Source organism: Choristoneura fumiferana, chromosome 10, assembly GCF_025370935.1.
Source record: "Choristoneura fumiferana chromosome 10, NRCan_CFum_1, whole genome shotgun sequence".
Taxonomy (NCBI): Eukaryota; Metazoa; Arthropoda; class Insecta; order Lepidoptera; family Tortricidae; genus Choristoneura; species Choristoneura fumiferana.
Window position 1 is genome coordinate 7,578,845 of NC_133481.1, and position 22,355 is coordinate 7,601,199.

The 22,355-nt window shown below is 36.5% G+C and overlaps 2 protein-coding genes across 2 annotated transcripts in view; both read right to left on the reverse strand.

Annotated features, from left to right (window-relative positions):
• The window catches only part of LOC141431739 (glutamyl aminopeptidase-like), a 25,172-nt gene extending 13,302 nt beyond the window's left edge, over positions 1-11,870 (reverse strand). The window contains exons 1-6 of the mRNA XM_074092916.1: positions 11,533-11,870; positions 9,971-10,087; positions 7,708-8,060; positions 2,164-2,299; positions 1,287-1,563; positions 36-206 (exon numbers count right to left, since the gene is read on the reverse strand). Coding sequence (XP_073949017.1) covers positions 36-206; positions 1,287-1,563; positions 2,164-2,299; positions 7,708-8,060; positions 9,971-10,087 — 1,054 coding nt within the window. The 5' untranslated portion in view covers positions 11,533-11,870. The remainder of the gene's footprint in view (positions 1-35; positions 207-1,286; positions 1,564-2,163; positions 2,300-7,707; positions 8,061-9,970; positions 10,088-11,532) is intronic.
• A 3,071-nt stretch (positions 11,871-14,941) lies between these two features.
• On the reverse strand, positions 14,942-22,276 carry Osi22 (Osiris 22). The gene is made up of 2 exons (XM_074093327.1): positions 22,009-22,276; positions 14,942-17,529 (listed from the first exon to the last, which is right to left on the reverse strand). Exons 1-2 carry the CDS (start codon positions 22,223-22,225, stop codon positions 17,261-17,263), a joined length of 486 nt encoding a protein of 161 aa, XP_073949428.1. The 5' UTR covers positions 22,226-22,276; the 3' UTR covers positions 14,942-17,260.
• Between the last annotated feature and the right edge of the window lie 79 nt (positions 22,277-22,355).

Sequence of the window (22,355 nt, forward strand, 5' to 3'; positions counted from 1 at the left end):
AATATTATGTACAAATATATTATGAAAGTACCCACCTAAGTTTCCAAACCACATATGGGCCAGCTCATGTGCAATAGTGTTGGCAACACTGATCTTGTTTTGAGCAGAAGCAGTGTCCTCGTCTACCAGAAAAGAGGTTTCTCTATAAGTTATCAGGCCCCAATGTTCAGTAGCACCAGATACGTAATCTGGGATTGCTATCATATCTGAAATGGGATTTAAATATTTTCATTTTTCAATACAATGTTTACTTTAGGTACTCATAAAGTGGGGTTTTCATGCTATGAGTAAAATAATCAGATTAGCAATAAAAACGATATTTGACAAAAATATCCATCCCAGCCTATATACGTCCCACTGCTGGGCACAGGCCTCCTCTCATAACAAGAGGGCTGGGCCATATATCCAACGCGGGCCCAGTGCGAATTGGAACTTACATGCACCCATTGAATTGCTTCGCTGGTTTGTGCAGGTTCCTCACGATGTTTTCCTTCACCGCAAAGCTCGTGGTCGCACTTGAATTCGAAAACTCAAGAGGTGCGAGCCCGGGTTTGAACCCACAACCCTCTTCTTCAGAGGCGATAGGTCAAACCACTAGGCCACCACGGCTTGACAAAAATATGATGTTTAACAAAGAAAAAAAAAACAGTTCAAAAACTTTTTGCTATCAATGAACTTCACATACCAAACAACATTCCTACTGCACGCAACAGATTTGCTTATTGTTTAATGTACCGATTGCAGATGTATTTAAAAATAACCTAACCAACAAAAAGTTGGAATATTACGACTTTGTCACTTCAAAGTTCAATATCTCAAAAACGGCTGCAACCGATTTTGATGAAACATGTCTAAGAACCATTGCAAGAAAAACTTTTTTCAAATAAAAAAACGCATTCAAATTGGTCCACCCGTTTAAGAGCTACGGTGCCACAGCCTGGCACACATGTCTGTGTGACAGACATACAGACGCACATAGCGGTCAAACTTATAACACCCCTATTTTGCGTTGCGGGTTAAAAAAAGATATTTACTCTGACTAAAATATGAATATATCTCAATATTGCAATGGAATTGAACTTGTAGCTCATAAAATGAAATAAAGTAGGGAAACAGACCTTTTTCATATAACTTGGTCTGTTGGTTTTTGGTGCATGGTCCTTTACTTTAGATCATTATTTGGCTCAGAAAGCTAAAATAGGTCTCATGGGAACTCTAATATTCCAACCATTTCATTACATTACATACAACAGAAGATAACATACAAATACTCTAAATATACAGACCCAGTTTTGGAAGAGGAAATGGCACTTCATAATAGTTAATATAAAACTCCGTAGCTCTTTTGCCAATGTCTTGTGCAAAATCAATTTTATGAGTTTCATCTTTTTGGGCAAATGATCTCAGTTTAAAGTTGCTCCCTATACCATTAGAGTTTATTTCGGTTTCTTTGAAATCAAAATCGCAAATCACAAAACACGCCAAATAGGTAGACATTGGCACGCTGGTTGCAAATGTTACTGCTTCAGATGCTGAATCACCATCTAAAGTTTTAGATATTTCCTGGAACATATGAAAAATAAAAACATGCACTCAATTTCTAAACAGACATAATTAATAGAACTTAAATTAATATTCAATAGTCATAAACTGGGTCTGGAATTTTCATAGCACAGTAAGATGTGCACCATTCACATTAACATTAAAATTCTATTGTTAAGTAGGTACTTTAAAAAAAACTTATCTCAAAATGGATAATTTCTCTGAGTGCTCTATATGACCATTATGTTGGTTCAATTTTGTTGACATATTGATTTGAGATATGAGATTATTTAAAAGTAGCAACGATTTGTAACTACTCATTTATTAATTTAATTAAAAAAATATATTATATGCTAAAAATTGAGACAGTACCTTAAACCCAAAATGTTTATAATGTAATTATCCTAACAGCACAAAAAATTCCATTATTATACATGTAAAATATGTGAAAAGCTGAGTTTTGTACAGTTAAAAAAGTACTCCTAATACTAATTTTAAAATTGTTTACATTCTTCCATACTTTTTATTAATCAAGTACAAATTCATCTACACTTAGGTTGGTGTAAATTTGCTAATTATATTCCTAAAAGCTTAGCTAAAGTGAGAAGTAGGTAGACTTACATTCATATTGGAGAGTGCCACATAGTTCTGCGGTTTGATAAGAGTTATATCATAAGTTGCCTTAAAGTCTGGTTCATCGAAGCATGGGAATGCTTGCCGAGCATATGTTGGTTGGAACTTACTGGCAACCATTGTTCTTAAAAAAAAGATAAAAATATTGATTATTTCTCATTAGTAAAGGATTTTAATGTATTTTGTTAAATTAGCATTTCATACATACTTATTATTCTTTAGGTTCGATGAATAAAATCCAACTATTTTCTTCGTCAATTTTCCACTAAAATCTATATCAATTTGATAACTTCCAGGGCTCAGAGGTTCACTGAATTCGATTAAAATTTGTTCGAGTTGCTTTACTTCTATGTACTTAAATACCGGTATCTCTCTGTCACCTCTAAATACCTGCACTTTACTTATATCTAAAAGATTTGAGTGTAGATTGACGAAGTTCTTTTCTTGTTTTAACACTATATTTATCTTTACATTGCCGGAGAATACACCAGTGTCTAAATTCGGTCGTAGTATTAGTTTGTAGTTAACCGGGCGCACTAACGACGAAAGCCGTTCAAAAAGGGTCACATTTAATGGCGGTACCATTATTAAACAGAACTTAATCAGGCAAAAGATTGTAGAATTAATGTTTTAATTTTAACTGAGAATTTCGAGAAAACAAACAGTGGGTGCTGGTGTGGTGGTATACGAACCGACAAGTGACACTGACAGTAGTCACAAACTTGAAGCATTTATTTTATGAGCTCAAATAGCTTGGTGATGAAAAAATTCTTGATGCAAGTGTCCGTTGGAAAGTGTTGAATAGATGGCGCTGTAGTAGCACTGAGGTAAAAGGTAAATTGGAAAACCCCCGACTTTGTCACTTCAAAGTTCAATATCTCAAAAATGGCAGAGCCAATTTTGATGAAACATGTCCAAGAACCATCGCTCAAAAACCTGATTACAAATAAAAAATCCGCATTCAAATCGGCCCACCCGTTTATGAGCTACGGTGCCACAGACAGACAGACAGACACACATAGCGCTCAAACTTATTATAACACTCCTCTTTTTGCGTCGGGGGTTAAAAAACGCAGGACTGTCGCACATAGAATTAATTTGAACGAAAGAATCTCACTTTTCGATGTGTAAGTGCCGTTATTATACAGGAGCCTCCTAGTAATTTTTAAACAAGTAGTTACAAACATGAATAATTTATACTTAACTCGATTATTAATTATTGAATCAACTGTATTTAATTATTATAATGATGAATGAACACTACTATACTCCGTTTAATTTAAGGTTTGAATTAACGATCAAATTGGTAACACACGTTTCTCGATATTTCGAACACAAATGGACTAAAAATACCTACATGTACATTTATTAGCGGTATTTATTATGTTTTTATTATAGAAGTTGAAACAATTTTAAATACTTAGTTTCGTTGTTTCATTTAAAAACGTGTGCAAATTTGTCAAATCCTACTAATATTATAAATGCGAAAGTTTGTGAGTGAGTGAGTGAGTGAGTATGTTTGTTACTCTTTCACGCTGAAACGGCTGGATGGATTTGGATGAAATTTGGCGAAAAGTTAGTTTATAACCTGGATTAAAACATAGGATACTTTTTATCCCGGTATTCCCACGGGATAGGGATAAAATCTCGAAATAACAACCTCTGGGCTTAGAGTCATGAAATTTGGTATGTAGGTAGTTGGACGTCTGGAATAACAGATAGGAGACTTTTTGACCCGATATTCCCACGGGATACCTAGGGATAAAATCTTGAAATAACAACCGCAGGGCTAAGAGCCATGAAATTTAGTATGTAGGTAGCTGGACCTCTGGAATAACACATAGGCTACTTTTTATCCCGATATTCCCCCGGGATAGGGATAAAATCTTGAAATAATAACCGCTGGGCTTAGAGTCATGAAATTTGGTTTGTAGGTAGCTGGACGTCTGGAATAACACGTAAGGGACTTTTTGACTCGATATTCCCACGGGATACTTAGGGATAAAATCTCGAAATAACAACCACTCGGCTTAGAGCCATGAAATTTGGTATGTAGGTAGCTGGACCTCTGGAATAACACATAATCTATTTTTTACCCCGATATTCCCACGGGATAGGGATAAAATCTTGAAATATTAACCGCTGAGCTTAGAGTCATGAAATTTGGTATGTAGGAAGCTGGATGTCTGGAATAACACGTAAGGGACTTTTTGACTCGATATTCCCACGGGATACCTAGGGATAAAATCTCGAAATAACAACCACTGGGTTTAGAGCCATGAATTTTGGTATGTAGGTAGCCGTATGTCTGGAATAACACATAAGTACGCTACTTTTTATCCCGATATTCCCACGGTATAGTTTTGTAACTAAGGGACCCCATACATCCCTGTATTATTATTATTATTATTTCGTATTTTTTTCTTTAATTGTATACTGTAGTTTTTAAGTATTTTATTTGTAATTATTTTATTTAATAAAATGACTTACTGCCAAGTTTCTTGCGACGCATTCTTCTTGGCAATGATGGTCTTTCCGAAAGCGCTGGTAGTATAAAAAATGACGTGTAAAAGTGCCCATTACGGCCTATTTACTGAGTAAATGATTTGAATTTGAATTTTGCATTTGAATTTGGATAGGGAAAATTTTTGAAACTTCAGCACTGGGCTTAGAGTCTTGAATTTTGTACAGTTATTCACAACACAACCTCAATGAAGACCACGATATAAATATTGGAAATTTCCAGGGGAGTTTTGTAAAATACCGAAAATTTCAATTGCAGCTACCACACCGATTAATTTACGCGTGCGAAGCCGCGGGTAAAAGCTAGTGTAGTATAGACGTCACTATTCACTCATTCAATTGATTCGAGCCAGCTCTAGTGAATATAGGTACCTACCTCGAATAATACCCGTTAAAAATCAAATGTTTTTAACAGATCAAGAAAATTAAATCACCGTCCACGTTTGTCACATAATGGATAAGGATAAGCCAAGCACCATTTCGTATTCGAGAAATTTGTGCGGATCAGTCAAAGCCATCCTACTAGTAGGGGAGCCCAAGCGGGGATTTTGCGTTTTACTCAAGCACATCAGAAAAACATAATAGGGAGAATCCTTGCATGCACCCTATAATGTCTTCCTAGTCGTTACACTCTTGACAGAGTGGTCGTGGTCGTCATATCCGGGGTGGTGATACAGCGCACTATCCGTCGCCATTCCTCTCTCACTGTTGCCTTCCTAGTGCTTTGGTCGGTCCAGCGCATAGGCGATCTGCCTCGTGCTCTTGTGCCCTCAACTTTACCCTGTAACACCAGTCGCTCCACAGATGTATCATCTCGACGCGAGACGTGTCCGAAGAAAGAGAGAATACGGTCCTTTACGATGGAAGAATGACGTTTCTTGGTGTCGAGTTCCTGGATAATGGAGACGTTGGTCCTAAATATTGCGTCCATGATATGTTAAGCATTTTTCTCCAACACCACATTTCCAAGGCGTCTATTTTCTTTGTCTCGCCTTCTCTGCACCGTAAAGAAATATGGGAAACACAAGTGTCCTAACAAGTCTCGCCTACACGCTTCTTGTATACGAGCAGAAATTGTACATATTCAAGTTCTATACGTCGGCTCCCTGAGCTTTCATAATAGTTCTTCTCTTTTCTACAAGGGCTAGCGTTGTATCGCTCATCCAGTGTTGACGTTTGCCAATCACGGGAGGAGGCCCGGATGCTACCACAGCCTCCTTCAGAAGGTCCTCATAGTTGATCTGGGGACCCATATTGGACCCAAACCATACTTTCCAGCACATGGGCTGAAATCGTCTGCATGCGCCCCTATCTTGGCGTTCAGATCACCCATCACGACCAGAAGTTCTCTTTTTGGAATTTTAGTTATAGTTGACTCTACTTCAGCGTAGAAACTGTCTATCTCCGTGTCACTTGCTGTACTAGTTGGTGCATACAACTGTAACTATGACGTTGAGGTTGATCGGTTTTGCCTTCAGTTTCATGCTCAGTATTCGATCGCTAACTGGCTCCGTTACTGACGGTCTTGAGTATAACAAAGGCAACTCCATTTAGACTGCTTGTGTTGCTTTCAGAGAAATATACAGTATGCGACTTAGTGTTAAAATGGCCATTTTCTCTCCAGTGTGTCTTACTTAGACCACAGATATTAAGTTTGCATCGTGTTATTTCTTTTTCCACGTTATCAAGTTTGCCCGGTTGAAGCAGTCCACGCACCCTATAATGTACGCCCATTAAATATGAACCCATATGGGCGTGCGTTGAGGGCAGCCGGTCAGATAAAAAAAAAACAACCCGTAGAAAAATTCGAGCGCGTCAGATTCAGTTACTTGCCTTGTCTTAGTTGTTAATTACATGGAGAAAAGTGTACATTACAATTTTCTGACGATAATATATATGTCGGAGTATAGCCATAGACCATGGCGTTACATATCGCAAGTAGGTAACACAAGAGTGTTGCTTTGGCAGTAAAAGTTTTCGGTGTAAAGCAGTGAAGCACAAGAGCGGGCTTGAAACAGACGCTTTCCCGAATCAGTTAAAGTCCCAATTAAAAAAGGCGGCAAAACTGATGAGGCGAGGGGCGTTCGAACATCGTTCATCCACCATTAACTCTCATATTTCGTTTTTTAGATTTTTTTACCGTACAACGGCAAAACCTACCTACTGGACACTGGCAAAATTGACTATCCTATCTATATATCCTAATCTATATAATTGATTATCCGTCCCGATCCGATAATACCTATGCTGTTTGTTTCCCAAATTTAATAAATAAATAAATGTCGATATCGGACGATGATACGATATCGGGGCAAGTAAAATGTATGAAATATGTACCCAAAAGTCCGAAATTTTGTCGTACCTAATACCCAAAAAGTGAATTTATTTTCAACATACCTAAATAAATATTTTATTTTGGTATTTCATTTCTCAGTAGCATTTTACAGTAATAATTAAAAAAATAATGAGTAGGGTCAGGAGAGCTGTTTTTTTACTGTCCGTTTAGTAAATTGAACAGTCCTTATGACATCGGTTCAGGCTCATTCAGGCGTCAGTCCAGTCCAACATTCTGGTTTTCGTCTTTCGTCATTCTTATCGCAATGATGGAACTCACGCCAGAATTATCGTGTAACCGATGATGTCTATCGACTACGCTACAGGATTAACGAGGAATAATAATAAAGTAAGCAAGTAAGTAGATAGGTTTTAGGTATTATAAATTATAATATTACCTGTTGTGGCATATGATTTAACCTACCACAAAAGTCGGAAACTGTTTTTACCCACGAGTGAAATGGCGGCTTAAGCCAGTTTAGTTGAAGAACTGAAAAAAAAGGAAAGGAAGAAATCTTGACTCCGTAACACCTACATCAGGGAGGCAGGGACTGAAGGTACCTATCCAAAATGCAGCGGAGTGATTCTCCCTCGTTTTTCGCAAGGAAAAGCACCTATTGTAGAGGCATCGTACAAAGAAAATTAAAATTAAAAGGAATATTTAAGCATAGATACCTTCCATTTTTAAGGGAGCTTGCATAAAGCCCAACTATTCCGTCCAGCGTTCCTGAGAATTTAATCTTCAGAGTGTAGGGTCCACTAGGGAAATTACTCGGGGTTTTAACAATTAAGAGCTCTCTCTTGTCAGTAACGATTTCCGTACTGACCTTTAGAATTAAATAAGAGCTCTCTAGGCTCACTGTCTGGATCTCCAGTTTATTAGTATGCAATGTCACGTTGTTGGCTGGTTTTGTGACGTTTAGCGTAATTTCAACGGTGCCGCGGAAGGTTTTGTTCGTGGCATTGGGCCACAGCCGCAATTTGTAATTCATTGGTGCTACATGCTTCGGTAATCTGTAGTCAACATTCTGAAAATACGAGTAAAATCTTACTTGAATCGCTTTGTACTTACCAAAAAAAAATAATTAAATACTGAACGGTGCGTGCTTACGTTTATTTACCTACTCGGTGCCCTGCTGGACTTAGGGGTTTGTGCCGATCATTGTATTTCGATGAAATTTTAACATTACATAGGTACGTATAGGTACGGTCAAGGACTTTAATTCATAAGCCACGTAGGAATCTTTTCAAAGGAAAAGTCATTAGGCACAGTTTTTCTTGTCACTATGACGTTTACTGTGAAATAGTTCCATGGTGAGAGCCATTGACCGTACGTAGTTAGTTTTGAGGTCCAAATAAATTAAAAAGGTAGTCAACTTTTTATTTACTTAGCTGTTCCTACAGAACTGGAATTTAGGTACACTCGAACCAACTGAATCCTGACCAACTGTGGAACCTTTTCGCAGAAAAATTCATAGCGATACGCATTGCTTGACAAGGGAATTTATTATGATAACACTTACTGTGAGAACCTGTGAGAAAGTAATACGGTGGGTCAGGAATCAAATGGTTTCACTGTAATTACACACGTTAAATCCCAAAATCATAATCGCTAAATCAATAGACATGACATTTTGTACAGATGTTCCTAACGTACCTAAATGAAGACTACCTACTGTGTAACAAATACATTATGATTTTAGTAAAATACCTAGTTAAGATTGGGAGACGCCATAACCTGTAATAATTTGGGTACGTAAGTAATACGAGATGTTACAACTTATTATCTACGTATTAAACGCTCATTTTATATAAACTCGTTTACTGGATATAATGAACGAAAAGTATAATCTTAAAATATCTAATTCTGTAAGGTATAATGTGTTTATATATAATATCAATTGATATTACACATATAATTATATATCATGAGTGATATACCTAATGTACGTTATGTTAAAAGAAATTAGTCCATATAAATCTTATATAAATTGAAGTGATATAAAAATAACGTTATATAATTTAAGGGTTATACGTCAAAAAATTATACTTTTTGCTGTTATAGCTAATGTTCAGTATATCTTGTGAACGTTATTAATATGAAATTAGATATTTTGTTGTTATATCTCGTGGGACGCACCCCTGTTATTCAACAGTTGGACTTTATGGTTCACTCTGTGTTCACACATGAGAAAAGCCGGCAGGTAAAGGCATGTAAGATCTATCTTTATGTGTGAGTATACCTACCTATATCGTCGTGCTGCTTCAACATTTAAGATGCAGATTATCTCCTATTATGACAACAAGGCATTCCTATTAAATAAAATTAATAGGTAGGTACCTATAATTATCTTACTTAACTCGAATACCTAATACAATGTCATTATTTATGAAAATTATAATCCATATCCATAAACCACATTTACCTTGTTCATAATACAAGATTCTGTTTGAATAGCATATCATACCTATTACGTATTTAAATGGTGCAAAAACATTGGCTAATAGTTAATTGAATGGGTTTGGCACGTGTAAGTAAAAAGATTCTGCACGCTAGGATAATTACCATTTTGTTTGTCTTGCCCATTACTAATTCCTTTCGTCAACAGACAGTGGCGTAGCTACTGGACGGCTAGACTAGACGGGGCAGTTCCCCGGGGCCCCCAAGCTTAGGGGGCCCCTCGGACTCTCACTAACAAACTATAAATGATCAATCTGGAGTACTTCGAATTCGGAACACGACGAATAGGGAACAAACGATTTTAAATAGACGTAGTCGTAATAGTCGTTTATTTGGGACTCTAGTTTATTTTTTCGCCCTAGGGCCTTTTACCTAGCTACGCCACACTGTCAACAGAATAGCAATTAGGTACTGTTATTGTAGTCAATGTCGCCGTAATGGTAACCGAGGAGGACATTTATAGTATCCGGTACATACCTCTTGGACCTGTCTCAACATCTTCCCCTGTGCTTGATCAAATGCTAACAGTCCAAGTATAACAAGGACATTTAACAGTTTATAATGATAAGTCCAGTGGCAAATAGGTGATGTCATCTGAAAATAAAAGTTGTGAGGTACAACTATTGTAGTAATAATATACGTTTTGTTTAATTATCATGCTGGTATTTATCAAGTCGGGAATATTAGGGCGTTATTTATTCATACGGGGTCGATATTTCGTGACCGGAATTTACCGCGCTTTTATTTAGAAACCATTTGGGCTGGGCTTCCAAATATCAGGTCAGTATTGTATGTTCGGCCGGTAAAGTCATGTCAGTTCCACAAAATCCATCAAGCCGTAAGCTAAATAATAGTTAGACCGTATAGAAAGTAAAAAGAATAGTACCCTACATATATTTTATTTTATTTTACATTTAAATTAAAAGCTATTAATATTGTTTAAATCTGTTTTTTTTTAATTAGTTGTTAGGGCCAAAATCAGGAGCACCTATTATCTTCAAGCTCAGAGCTGCGAAATACTTAGGTATGTTAATTTCGTAGCAAAGGTCGATTCGCGCTGTCATCGTTCATCCACCATTACCTCTCATTATTTCGTTTTATAGATTTTTTTTACCGTACAACGGCTAAACCTACTAGACACTGGCAAAATTGACCTCCAATGGACAGAGCAATATTTTTCTAAAAAACCAACCAAGTTACCTAAAGTGACTGCGTCAGAGAAATAAGTTATTAGATTTGCAATTTAGATTTTTGTTTTGATTTAGATCTTTATAATTTAGAATTTAGATTCGATTTGTAGCATATGAACATGGCGGATGTAGACGAATTATAACATGAATTACCTAGGCAAAATTAAAGTTAACTTGATATCTATGTGTTTGTGTTGTAGTAATTATAGATAATACCTAGGCGACCGAGCTCCGCTCGGGCAAAAACTCGGCGGCAACCAGCGTTTTCCCAGAGATAAGACCAAGCTAGATTGATTTTTCATCCCCGAAAACCCCCACATCCCACATTTCATCGAAATCGTTGGAGCCGTTTTCGAGATCTATATTCGATACCTATATAGAAATGCAGACTTAAAAAGTTAAAAATAATAGTAAGTACCTATATCTACCCAACTACTTTACTGCATGATTGATTAGGTTAGGTACCCTTCATTTCATTGCACCCATTTGATAAGTGTCAGCATGTAAGAAATCATAGAAGTTGATACGGTTATTTTTTGAATTTGTTTGAGAACATGGTAGCTTTTGCTAAATTCATTTGTTAGGCGCAGAGTGAGATTAATTTTAAGTAAAAGCAAAAGGCGATGAAAATCTTGTCAGAGTTATGTTTGATTGAAACCGACTGCAAATCTAATAGGCTGGAAATGATGATGTTATAACTCATCCTTAGTCATATCTACTTCTTTAAAAAATACTAGGCATGTCCTATTCACAAATTTTCATCCTTTTTTGTAATATATACTTACTTCATAAAATCAATTAATTAGGTACCTACTTGCGAAAAATATAGGCTAAAAAAATGATACAAACCTCTATTCTCCCACCGCAGTGCTGTTTAATATTCTTCAATATCACTTTCAAATTGTTTTCACAACAAACGCGCGTAGACGAACTCAGGATTTATAAAATCGCACTTGAATAGCAAAGATTGCACAGATCTTATCACATTTCTACTTGAAACCAAACCGAAGTGATTCGATAAGAAATGCCGAGTGGCAAATGTCCAATATAATGGCATAAAGTCCAGCGAGACTATTACCAGTCAGGTGTTGGTGCCTTCTGGCAGATTTTATGCAATAATGGTACGTGACTTAAGGAAAATTAGTGTCGCTAGCTCAGTAATATCGCAATGAGAACTGCCAATGCCAATACGCTCCAAGACCGAATGCGAATGTTACGAGCGAATTTTTTTCGTAACCCAAATGTGACATAATGATTATGTACAGGTAGAAAATTGTTAGAATGTAGTAGGGAGATTTAAGTCAAATCGAAGAAGAGTTCGTGTCGAATCTGACAATGTCTTGAGATTTCACGTGCGGTAGAGGGCAAATATCATGTTTCTTTTTTCATGACAAATACTTATACAAATTCTCACAATTTTATTATACCTACGTACTGTATATTTACTATTACTGATTTTTTATATTTGTATGAAATACCTATGTGGCTAAATCCTGCAATCAAAAAACACAGATTAACGTGTAATTTCTCGTACACTAAAAATACGCCAATTAGTAAATTGGCTCGTGTTAGTGTCATGTGGGGTAAATGTACGCAGTGGGTAAGTGTACGCAATGACAATTTCAGTCCAAAATGTATGTACTTGCGTACACTTACCCACTGCGTACGTTTACACCACATGACTCTAGGTAGGTTAGGAAAGGGAGGTGTTGTGCTGTGCCAAATCTTAACTATGCCGTGTCTGTGGCCGTTCATTCATCACGTAAAGCGATATTGACGATTTTTCGATTCTGTTGTGCTGTTAATAGCGTTTGTTCGATTTTTACTATGGTTGGTACAGTCAATGTCATGTCATGTCAGGAATGTACAGTCACTATCACCAGTTTCAGTGTTTTACGCTAAGTGTACTTAGTTGTGATAAAATATACTTCACTAGCTCATAATGATTATTCTTGCAAAATCTTCAAAATATATCAACTTAAAACTATTAACTAGCTTTTAAAAATATATAATTGCTCTTATTGTCTTTGCTAAAAAAAAAACACTTAAAAAAAGGTCATTACGTAGAAAAAAATTTAACCGACTCCAAAAACAACAGAAAATAACTATAGTTTATATAGTTTATTGAAAAAATAAATAAAGAAAATTCAATCCTATGCAGCCATCGCGTGGTACTCGGTCGTGGAAGAGTAAAAGAGGAAGCTACTCGATGCCCCGTATTATAGTCGCTATATATGCAAAGTAGCTATCATTGAAGCTGCGTAACTACGTGCGTAATACGTCATTGCTCGGCACCTGGGCGTAGAACCTCTGGGCCAGTTCATCTGCAGCCTCACCACCTGGAGTCGGACGATCGAGCGAACAGGTCACGCTTTCGCCACTTGTGCGAGCTAGCGCCTTACCACTGCCAGCCACCCGACAGGAAGAGATTGCTGCGTGACTTTACAGCCACCACATCACTACACAGTCTGCCACTCCGACAGCTGGATACTGGATGCGGTCCTCCTTGCGCCGGCTGATATCGTTCGCTGGACCTCCCCGAACGGGATCCCATCCGGTGGGCTTGATCTCGCTGGCGGTTCAAGAAAACCCAGACGCGACACCAATGAGGCCAACTGGCCTTATAACCATCAACACGGCCGTTTTTGTGTTTGGCGTATAAAATCGCCGAAAGGGGCAATGCCCAGGGGGGTTACTACGAAATTCGAAAATCGAAGTTCGTATCGTATCGCCCCTCTCTCTCACTCTCGTATTAAATAATATTAGCGTCAGCGGGACGGCAATTAAGATACGAAGTTCCAATTTTTCACTTCGTAGTATAGAGCCTGTATACCCCCTTTGAGGGGACGAGATGACACCCCAGGCTTTTAAATTCAAATATATATATTTATTATTTTCTTTAACAAATGAAGATTAGATTAGATTCGGCGGTATAAGTCAAATTTACAGTGTACATTTTTATTGTTTTTTTTTTTTTTTTTTACCCTTATATTTAAATTCGTAATAATTCTTCAATAAACAACACAATATTTTTATTCAATAACAATTTCAGAAATTTTGTTAAGATTTCACACTTGAAAAAAGTGCATTTTTAAATTGCGTCATTAATTTTATTACAGACTCTTATACTCGTATACAGCATAATTACTCGTATGTATACCTATGTAACACGTGTCAGCTTATAACTTATAACAATTAATGTTTTAGGCACGTCTAAAGATTAGGTTACCTACCTATGTCTTTTGTGGAGTGGAATTATTTTGACTTTCAATTAAATTTTCACTGGTTACGAATATACCCTTCCTTTAGTTTAGATCATTATTTTACTATTTTGTTATTATGTTTTATTTCTTGAACATTTATGAAAGATCTTACGCGAAGCCTCTATTCATTTTTAGGGTTTCGCGGTCATACAAGGAACCCTTATAGTTTCGCCATGTCCGTCTATCCGTCAGTCCGCGGCTTAGCTTAGAGACTGTTAGTGCTAGAAAGCTGTAATTGCACATGTTTACCACGTAAAGAAATAGGAAAATAAAATGTTGATAACAAAAATTTTGGGTAGGTAAGTACCTCATCTACACGTAAAGTGGGTTTGATTTCTTTATCTCCTCTAAACACATATTGTGAGATAGGTATCGTTGGATAGGTCTTTCAAAAACATTATAGGTTTTAATTTCTCGATTTAAGGTTCCCTTTTTAAACTATTAGGCTTTAAAGTGCTAATTTTTGTTAGAGGCATAAGTGTCCCCCCCCTCCACTAGTTAAATGTTGGCTTTCAAAATTTGAAAATAATCATGATGATAGTAATGAATAATAATGAATTTAAAAGGAAAATTATCACAACATGGAAGGTTTTACAAGTCAACAAGTAAATAGTCGATCGAAACTTTTTTATTGAATGTTTGCCGCATATTAGACTTACCGTAACCCTACACGCGTGGCTCGACACGCACTTGACCGGTTTTTTTTTAATAAAATAACTATTAAGTTTTTGTGTGTAGGTATTTCTAAGTAGATAATGTTTTTTAATGGAAATAATGAAACAATAATGCAATTAGTGTCACACTTTATTAAAATAAATAATAAGTTAAATAATAAATTAAACTTACACTAATTATTTACAAATGCTTAAGAAATAATGAAATGACTACCTATCATGTGGTGACATTAAAGCCGATGTACACATAATATTTTATACGGGAATTTCTCTTAAGTAGGTACTTAATAAGCCACTGCCTAATTTCAAAAACATATATGTATGAAATAATACTTGTAATAATACATAAGCTCAAGTAGCAACGGACTACAAAAACACAGGTTTGTTGAAACACATGTATTCCTACAATCCTAGGAGATATCCTAGGGGGCTAGAACTGTTAGATAACTTACGAGTAATAGCCAGGCCACTGTTCTCCAGAGTAAGTATATTTTAGCGATTCAATATAATGTAAGTAGGTTTACTTAAGGCAATCTGATGGATACATATATGTCTGTAATCGAACGTACGGTCGGCTCCCTAACTTATAGTCCACTAAGTATCCACTTTTTCATACTAGTTGCATATAGAAAAGTGGATACCTACTTAGGTATGTTAGGGCACCGACTGTGGGTGTAGGTTCAATCAAACTTCAAAAAATTGGACACTTGAAGATATATTATACATCTGGACTCCAAATTACCTAACAAAGTTTTCTTACATAAAGAAACTGCGAACAAAGAAGGCATTTAAAGCTATAACAAGTAGAGCATGTCATGCGAATGATCGAGATTCACGACCGTTTTGAAAAAACGTAAGTCGCTACCACGACTGCAACCGTTTTTTGTTATAGATTCCACAATGAGCACACAAAGAAAAAAGTATTTTTGTGACCTTGGACGGTAAAGAAAGTGGAAACTTTTTGATCTGACCTTCTTTCTGTAGGCCGGAGACCAATAAGAATTCAAATTTCTGTAGATTATTTTAGGAATATTTAATGAAGTTCTCTCTTGACTCTTTAATGAAGTTCTCGAATAAAGTTAGATTATTGCCTACTATCACTATATCAGCAGGCTGCAGGTACGTACTCGTATCGTACATAATTAGAAAGTTACGATAGACGAAGCTTTTAATAAAATTACAATCACGTGGCCCGGACAGTGACCTGCAAAGAGCTCAAGTCAGATCATTAGGTACAGTTGCTACCACTCTTAATTGTCCATTTATAAACATTATCACAACGTGACAAGGTGTATTAATGGTTATTCAAGGTTGTTGTCGACTAAGTATACGTGATTAAATAGCAAATTTACTGAATGTTTATATCGTTTGGCGCTCATATACCTACTAGTATCTGAGTCCATCATACATATTTATGTTAGGTAAGTACTTACATATGTATACGTAATTTTAAGTATAGATTGGTAAAAATGCCTCGTGAAATTAGAGCTTAAAACCGGTCTGAGTGGAGCCTATGTCCAGCAGCGAACGTCTTTCGGCTGACATGATGATGTTGTTTTGATTAAATTTAGTTAATTACCTAAACCTTCAAGTTCCTACAGTGTAACGCCTTTATAAACATAATTACTGACATAAATAGATCTTTAAAGCCTCTCTTCAAGTTCATTAACAAACCTAACACATTGTATTGTATGCATCAGGTTACGGATTAAAGTAGCAAGGTTTATGCTTATATTACATTTCGACGCTTGAAAGGAGAAATTGACTAAGCGACATTTTTTTAAGATAGTGAGTTATATACATATTTCGAATAAGTAAAATTTACTGATTCCAAACATGTATATACCTCACATCCTTAATAAAAATGTCGCTTAGTCAATTTCTCCTTTCAAGCGTCGATTTGTATGATTAATGTAATAAGTACACAAAATCAAATCAAATTTCTTCTTTAGGTACGATGTTATGACAAAAAACTTACGAATTGGCCTATATTATATAGCAACCTGGTGTTATTTACGCTACAATTTACAAGGTAACACTACACACACGCACAAACATCACGCCTGTACCACTACCATGAGTTTTCAGTGACCGTACTCGATAGCGATACATACAAATAATTTACGCCGTCGCTATCGAGTACGGTCACTGTAAACTCATGGTAGTGGTACTGTATTCCCAAATGGGGTTGGCAGAGCACACGAAACGTTACCGCTTCAACAACAACAACAAACCACACAACAAGCTAACAGTTTAGTTTATATTCAACCCTCACAATTAATGTACGTACCTATGTAATTATTAACAAACACACATTTTTCTTATACGGTTTCCTTTGCCGTTTAGATAAGTATTGCATGCAACTGAATCAATTCAAATTATAATCATTTGGCATATTTTCTACGGTATATAAACAATAAATACTATTTCACCTTCGGAAGCTCATCAAAGGTTTTGGAATCTATAGGTATCTCTTCAAAAATCTATTTGGTGAATCATTAAAAGCTCTATAATTTTTTGGGTTGAAGATGTAAGCTTCTTAGCTAATGAATTTTGCTTGGGGCTCCGAAGCTTTTCATAAGAAGTACAATATCTATTTGAGGAGCGCATGAAATAACAGTCAATGCCTCCATTAGTCCTTCAATTAACGTAAGCTCCGTACTCCTCCATGTCGCCATGGTAACCGTAGTGAACATCCGCTACTTGTCCATCCCTTCCTTTAAAGGTATTATGATTTCTAAATGCATTGAACAGAATTAAAGCCAGTGCTAGTTTACCGACCATCATAGACTTGAACAACATGAATTTGAGCATGCTCAGGAACATCGGGACGATTGTTGACTGGATCAGGAAGGGCATTATAAACATTGGCAAGATGCGCTCCATTAGCTTCTTTTGTTTACCGCGACCTGTAAAAAACAAATGAACATGTAAAAGTTGCTTACATATTTGACGTTCAAAGAATTTTAATCCGCAACCACTGTTATGACGCAACCAAAATAAAAGTGAAAATATTTTTTTACGTAAATATTCAAACGAAAATAACCTTACACTATGTAAGTACAATATGCTTTGGAACAGGGCTCTGTTAACACTGGATATCCATAGATACCTACAAATTTGTACAGAAGATAACTCACTTAGCCGGTTTTTCCTAGTTATAATTCAACAATCCTATTTATTTACCAAGTTTATTGAAGCTTAAAAACTCTATTATAGAGAGATTCAATTTCGTATTTAAAATGTGAAACGATACTCAAAAGCAGCTAGCACGTGGGCACGTTAGATAACGCGTTTGGCAACAGGGCTGTAATTTAAACAAATCATCTTGCTACTACTCGACCATGGTGATTGCTACTTAGTGTAAAGTTAACAAACAGCTGCGACCACGCCGCAGACGTCGCAGTCCATTATTTCATGCATTTTTTAAATCTAATCATAGACTTCCGCAAAGTGATATCAGAATCTATATTCCGCAGTTACCAAAAGCGTTCGGTGCTAAGCTAGCGTGTTACCTAATGTGCGTTTTGTAGCACGTCGTACAATTTGTAAAATAGGAGTTTAAATAGCATTATTATCGTGATAATTAAGGAATGGTTGGCACGTTGCATTCACTTTCCTTGCTCAAGATGGTTGTTCGATTTAATGAGCGTTCGTCATGCTTATCGGCCGGTGGCAGAAACAATGTCTCGCTGCTCTGATTGTTTGTACGTGCTCACACATCGGAAATTTCTCTACTTTCACGCAACCAAAATCGTGGTTTGTTTGTAAAGGAGCTAATTTAACATAATTCCGTTCAGTGTTGCCAATTTAGCGATTTTGTCGCTAGAAGTGACGACTTTTGCTTAAGTCTTAGCGACCAAAATATAGTTTTGACGACAAAAATGGTTTAGCGACTTATCTGGCGACATTTGGTATACAAATTCAAATAAATCTAGGACCAATAATGGATACATTTTTTTTCAACTCAACACAATATAATGCTAAGAGATCTATATGGAAAGCGACAAACGCGCTTGCGCACCAAATTCAAACTTTATTTAATTTAAGCTCTATTTGTATATGCTCTAACTTTAGCTATTTAAAAAACAAACAAATCAAGACATCCAATTTTCTTTCATACTATCTAAATTTTACATTTATTTGTTTTAAAAACTCTAGCTTTAATTGAATGAAAAACTTTTTTCATCACACTTGCTCGTAAACAGTGTCGAAACATGCAGGCTACCTTGGTTGCAACCCCCCAAATAAAACCCTCGACTTTAATGTGCTTGTCATGAAACCCGTGGTCGGTAAATGAGTCATTGCGCGTACAAATTTTCTTTTCATGAAGCCCAAGGTCGGTAAATGAGTCCGTGCCCGTACATAGGTACTGCTGCGCCATGCGCGCGCTGCTGCAGGACCACATGCACACGCACGCTGCGGCGCGCTTAGGGAGGGGGGAGGTAGAGGGCGGCGCTGCTAAGAGCGCAGCCTAAGGTATCGCCAATATTTGGAAGAATTATACTTATTTTTTCTTTTAGAAATATAAAGTTTTACTCGCAAATGTGATGAAAAACTTTGTATGTCGCACGGGCGGTACTAGAATTACGAACATCGACTCATTAAAGCCCTCAGTCTTCGACTTCGGGCTTCTAATAGACTCTCGTTCGTAATTCCTTATTTACCGCCCTTAAGACACAATGTACTATTTCAGTGAATTCGAAAATCTTCTTATTTGTTGTTTTTTTTTAAATCCCAACTTTTCAGACCACCAGTACTCTCTTGTGTCTCTCCCACACAAAATCTGGTGCGTGGAATTAATTTTAGCGACTTTCTAGCGACTTTTGATTTTGAGTCTAGCAACTCAAGTTGCTAGGATTTGGCAACACTGATTTCGTTGTCCTTAATACCTACTACTTTCAACAACATGCACTAATATGGAACGGTAGCGTATTTTGTAGTGCTTTTGTTTCCTGTAGTGTTTCCCATATGCCGTCCACATGGTCGCGACCCAGTACCGGGCCATCACAATAAAATACCGGGTCGCAACATTTCCGCCTTGTTTTAAAAATAATACCTACTACGACCGACGCATCGTAAATATTCGTAAAAGTAAATCGTAAAAATATTAAGTGGGTCACAAAGGGGCAGTGTGCAATTACCGGGCCATGGCAGAACAATGTTTGGGAAACACTGGTATAGACTAGTTAGAAGAGAAAGCGAATCCTTTCCTTACTAATACTATAAATGCGGAAGCATCCCTTCCTGTTCCTCTGTCCTGTCTGTCATCTCACCTCTTCACGCTTATATACCACAGAACTAATTATGATTTTATTTATAGAGAAAGATTGTGACTCTGGAAAGGATAGTTTTTATCCCCGATAGTTGCATAGGTTTCCACGGTTTGATGACAATCAAATTCGCAGTCGTGAGCAAAAGCTTGTATCAAGTATTTTGATCTTTAAGAATAAAATGACATAAAAATATTATTAAATTGTGATGAATATTATACTCGTAAATTGTACTTGTATGCAAATAAATTGCTAGAGTTATTTTATTTCGGTGAAAAGTCAACAAAGTTTTGATAACTTTGCAATGTAAGCACATAGACCGAAAATGATCTACAAAGCAATTTTAGTTACACAGTTACACTAGGCCACCCACGTCTTCATTAATAAACTAGCAATTACGTTCAGTTGGTAAATATGACCGGGCAGCGTACTGATTGACCGGTCTGTGTTCAAAACAATGTCAACAATATATTTAAAAGCTTTTAATGTGAACAAGATAAGTTTTATTAAAAAATTTCGTTCCTAAAAAGTAACTATAATTTTTTGTTACATATTGTACTTGCTTTAAATAATTTATTGAATCAGGCGTTACTTTGCGGAGGTCCATATCAATGACTATCAATGACAATGATTTCGTGGGTAGTTATGTTTTGTTTGAGAAAAAATATAGGTGGGTACTTAGGGAGTTACAGTGACAAATTAAAACGTATGTTGTGGTTTGTTAGTCTAACATCTGGTAGCATGGTGTAAGGTTGTGCTGCTCTGAAGATGAGCTCTGGTTGAGTTCGAAACGCGTCAGTGTAGTATGATGGTGGTGATAGATGGGTTTGTGTGATTTGTGTATGTTTTTACAGTGTGAAGGGGAGCAACTGCATGAACACGCATATATATATTGCATAAACTTTATAGCTATCATAAGGTCGCGGGTGAGCAAAGAAATTCTTTTAGTTCATTGTACTTGCTTTGTCATTCAATTTATATTACGTGTATCAAATTTCAAGTCTATCAGACTACTAGAAGTTGATCAAAATTAACTTGTTAAATTTGATACAAAAAACGAATAATACGTAGGTAGCAAACTTATATAAAAGCCTATAACAAAATGTAAATAAAAAAAATTAGGTAAGTACAATCCGTGAGCTCTTCGGGTTTCGGGGGAAATCGGAAGGATTCGTTAGTAGAAAATGACAAATTGTTTTTTGACTTAGTTGCAATCCATCGCGCGAAGAGTGCACTCGTTGTGTTTTCATTGATTTATATATAGTACAGTTAAAACCACCACTTACATAATTTATTTAGTTTGTTACTTTTTGGCAATTGATTTCCATGACGAGTCAACTGAAACAGAGTATTTCTGTAAATAGCCAATCACGGGAAATTGTTTAAAATGTTATAAATGTTTTGTAAAGAAGCTGAAAGTTTTGAGAAAAGTGTTGATCGTAAAAATATTTTAATGAGGTCAAGACCGAGTTATAGAAGCAACGGGGATATCGAAAAGTACATTCAAAAAATATTAAACGAAAGCAGATCAAAAAGTAGATACAGTTAACAACAGCTCTATACTTCCAAATAAAAGTAGTGTGTTAAGGCGGGGTGTTCTCAAATTAAATTAACGATGGAAGAATTCGAAAATACTGATTTTGTTTTATTTGTATCATGACAAAAAGTCATATTGTAAGTATTAAAGTTAGAAAAATTACAAGCGTAATATTATGACAGTAAGGTTTATTTTGTACTGATGGTTATTCTTAACATAACTTTTTACTGTAACTTTGAAAAGTTTTGCAAGTTTATAACAGAACAGAACCACAAATCACGATCACTTTCATCGTCAATACCCGAAGCATGCTTCTAAAATTCGATGGTTTTTTATGAGCTCACGGAGTGTACTTGTTCGAGGAATACTTCCGTACAACTGTAAAAACTGCATCGGAATATTGAATTATCTCTGGAAAATGTTGATTTCCGTGGGCACGCATAGTTATAAATTGCAATGCAAATCCGCACTGTTCCGTGTTCCGTTTCCCTATCAATCTATCCGTGGCAGTCAATTTGATCCAGATCTATCGAACCCTTTAAGTTAGGCTTTATAGAATAAATTAACTTTGTACGCACCTTCACTCGTCCTCTTGATTGTGTCGATTTCGAAGGAGATCAATTTGTTTTCAGTCTTATTCGTACCCTCCGCCATCGGTACATGCATGGTGACGCCATCGAAAAGTTCAATTTTTTTTTCGGCACTTTCGTAAGCGATATCTCGTGGTGAACCAGCTTGGGCCCACGCCGTGAGTAAAAACAACACGAGGCAAAGAAACGTGCGCTGTGCGCCCATACTGCCGGTCACTTTGGCTGTGCACTAGCGAACAGGCTCCCCCCTCATCGCCACCAGCTCATTTCGAACTGGATTATTTCTGGCAGATTGGCCCCGCATGGAAATTTTTAAACGAGTTTATGCACGAATT

What these genes read in the sequence shown, in the direction of transcription:
- Osi22 (XM_074093327.1), bottom strand. Translation starts at nt 22,225, where the DNA reads ATGGGCGCACAGCGCACGTTTCTTTGCCTCGTGTTGTTTTTACTCACG. An exon ending in AATCAAGAGGACGAGTGAAG is followed by an intron (nt 17,530 to 22,008) that starts GTGCGTACAAAG and finishes TGTTTTTTACAG; the next exon opens with GTCGCGGTAAACAAAAGAAG.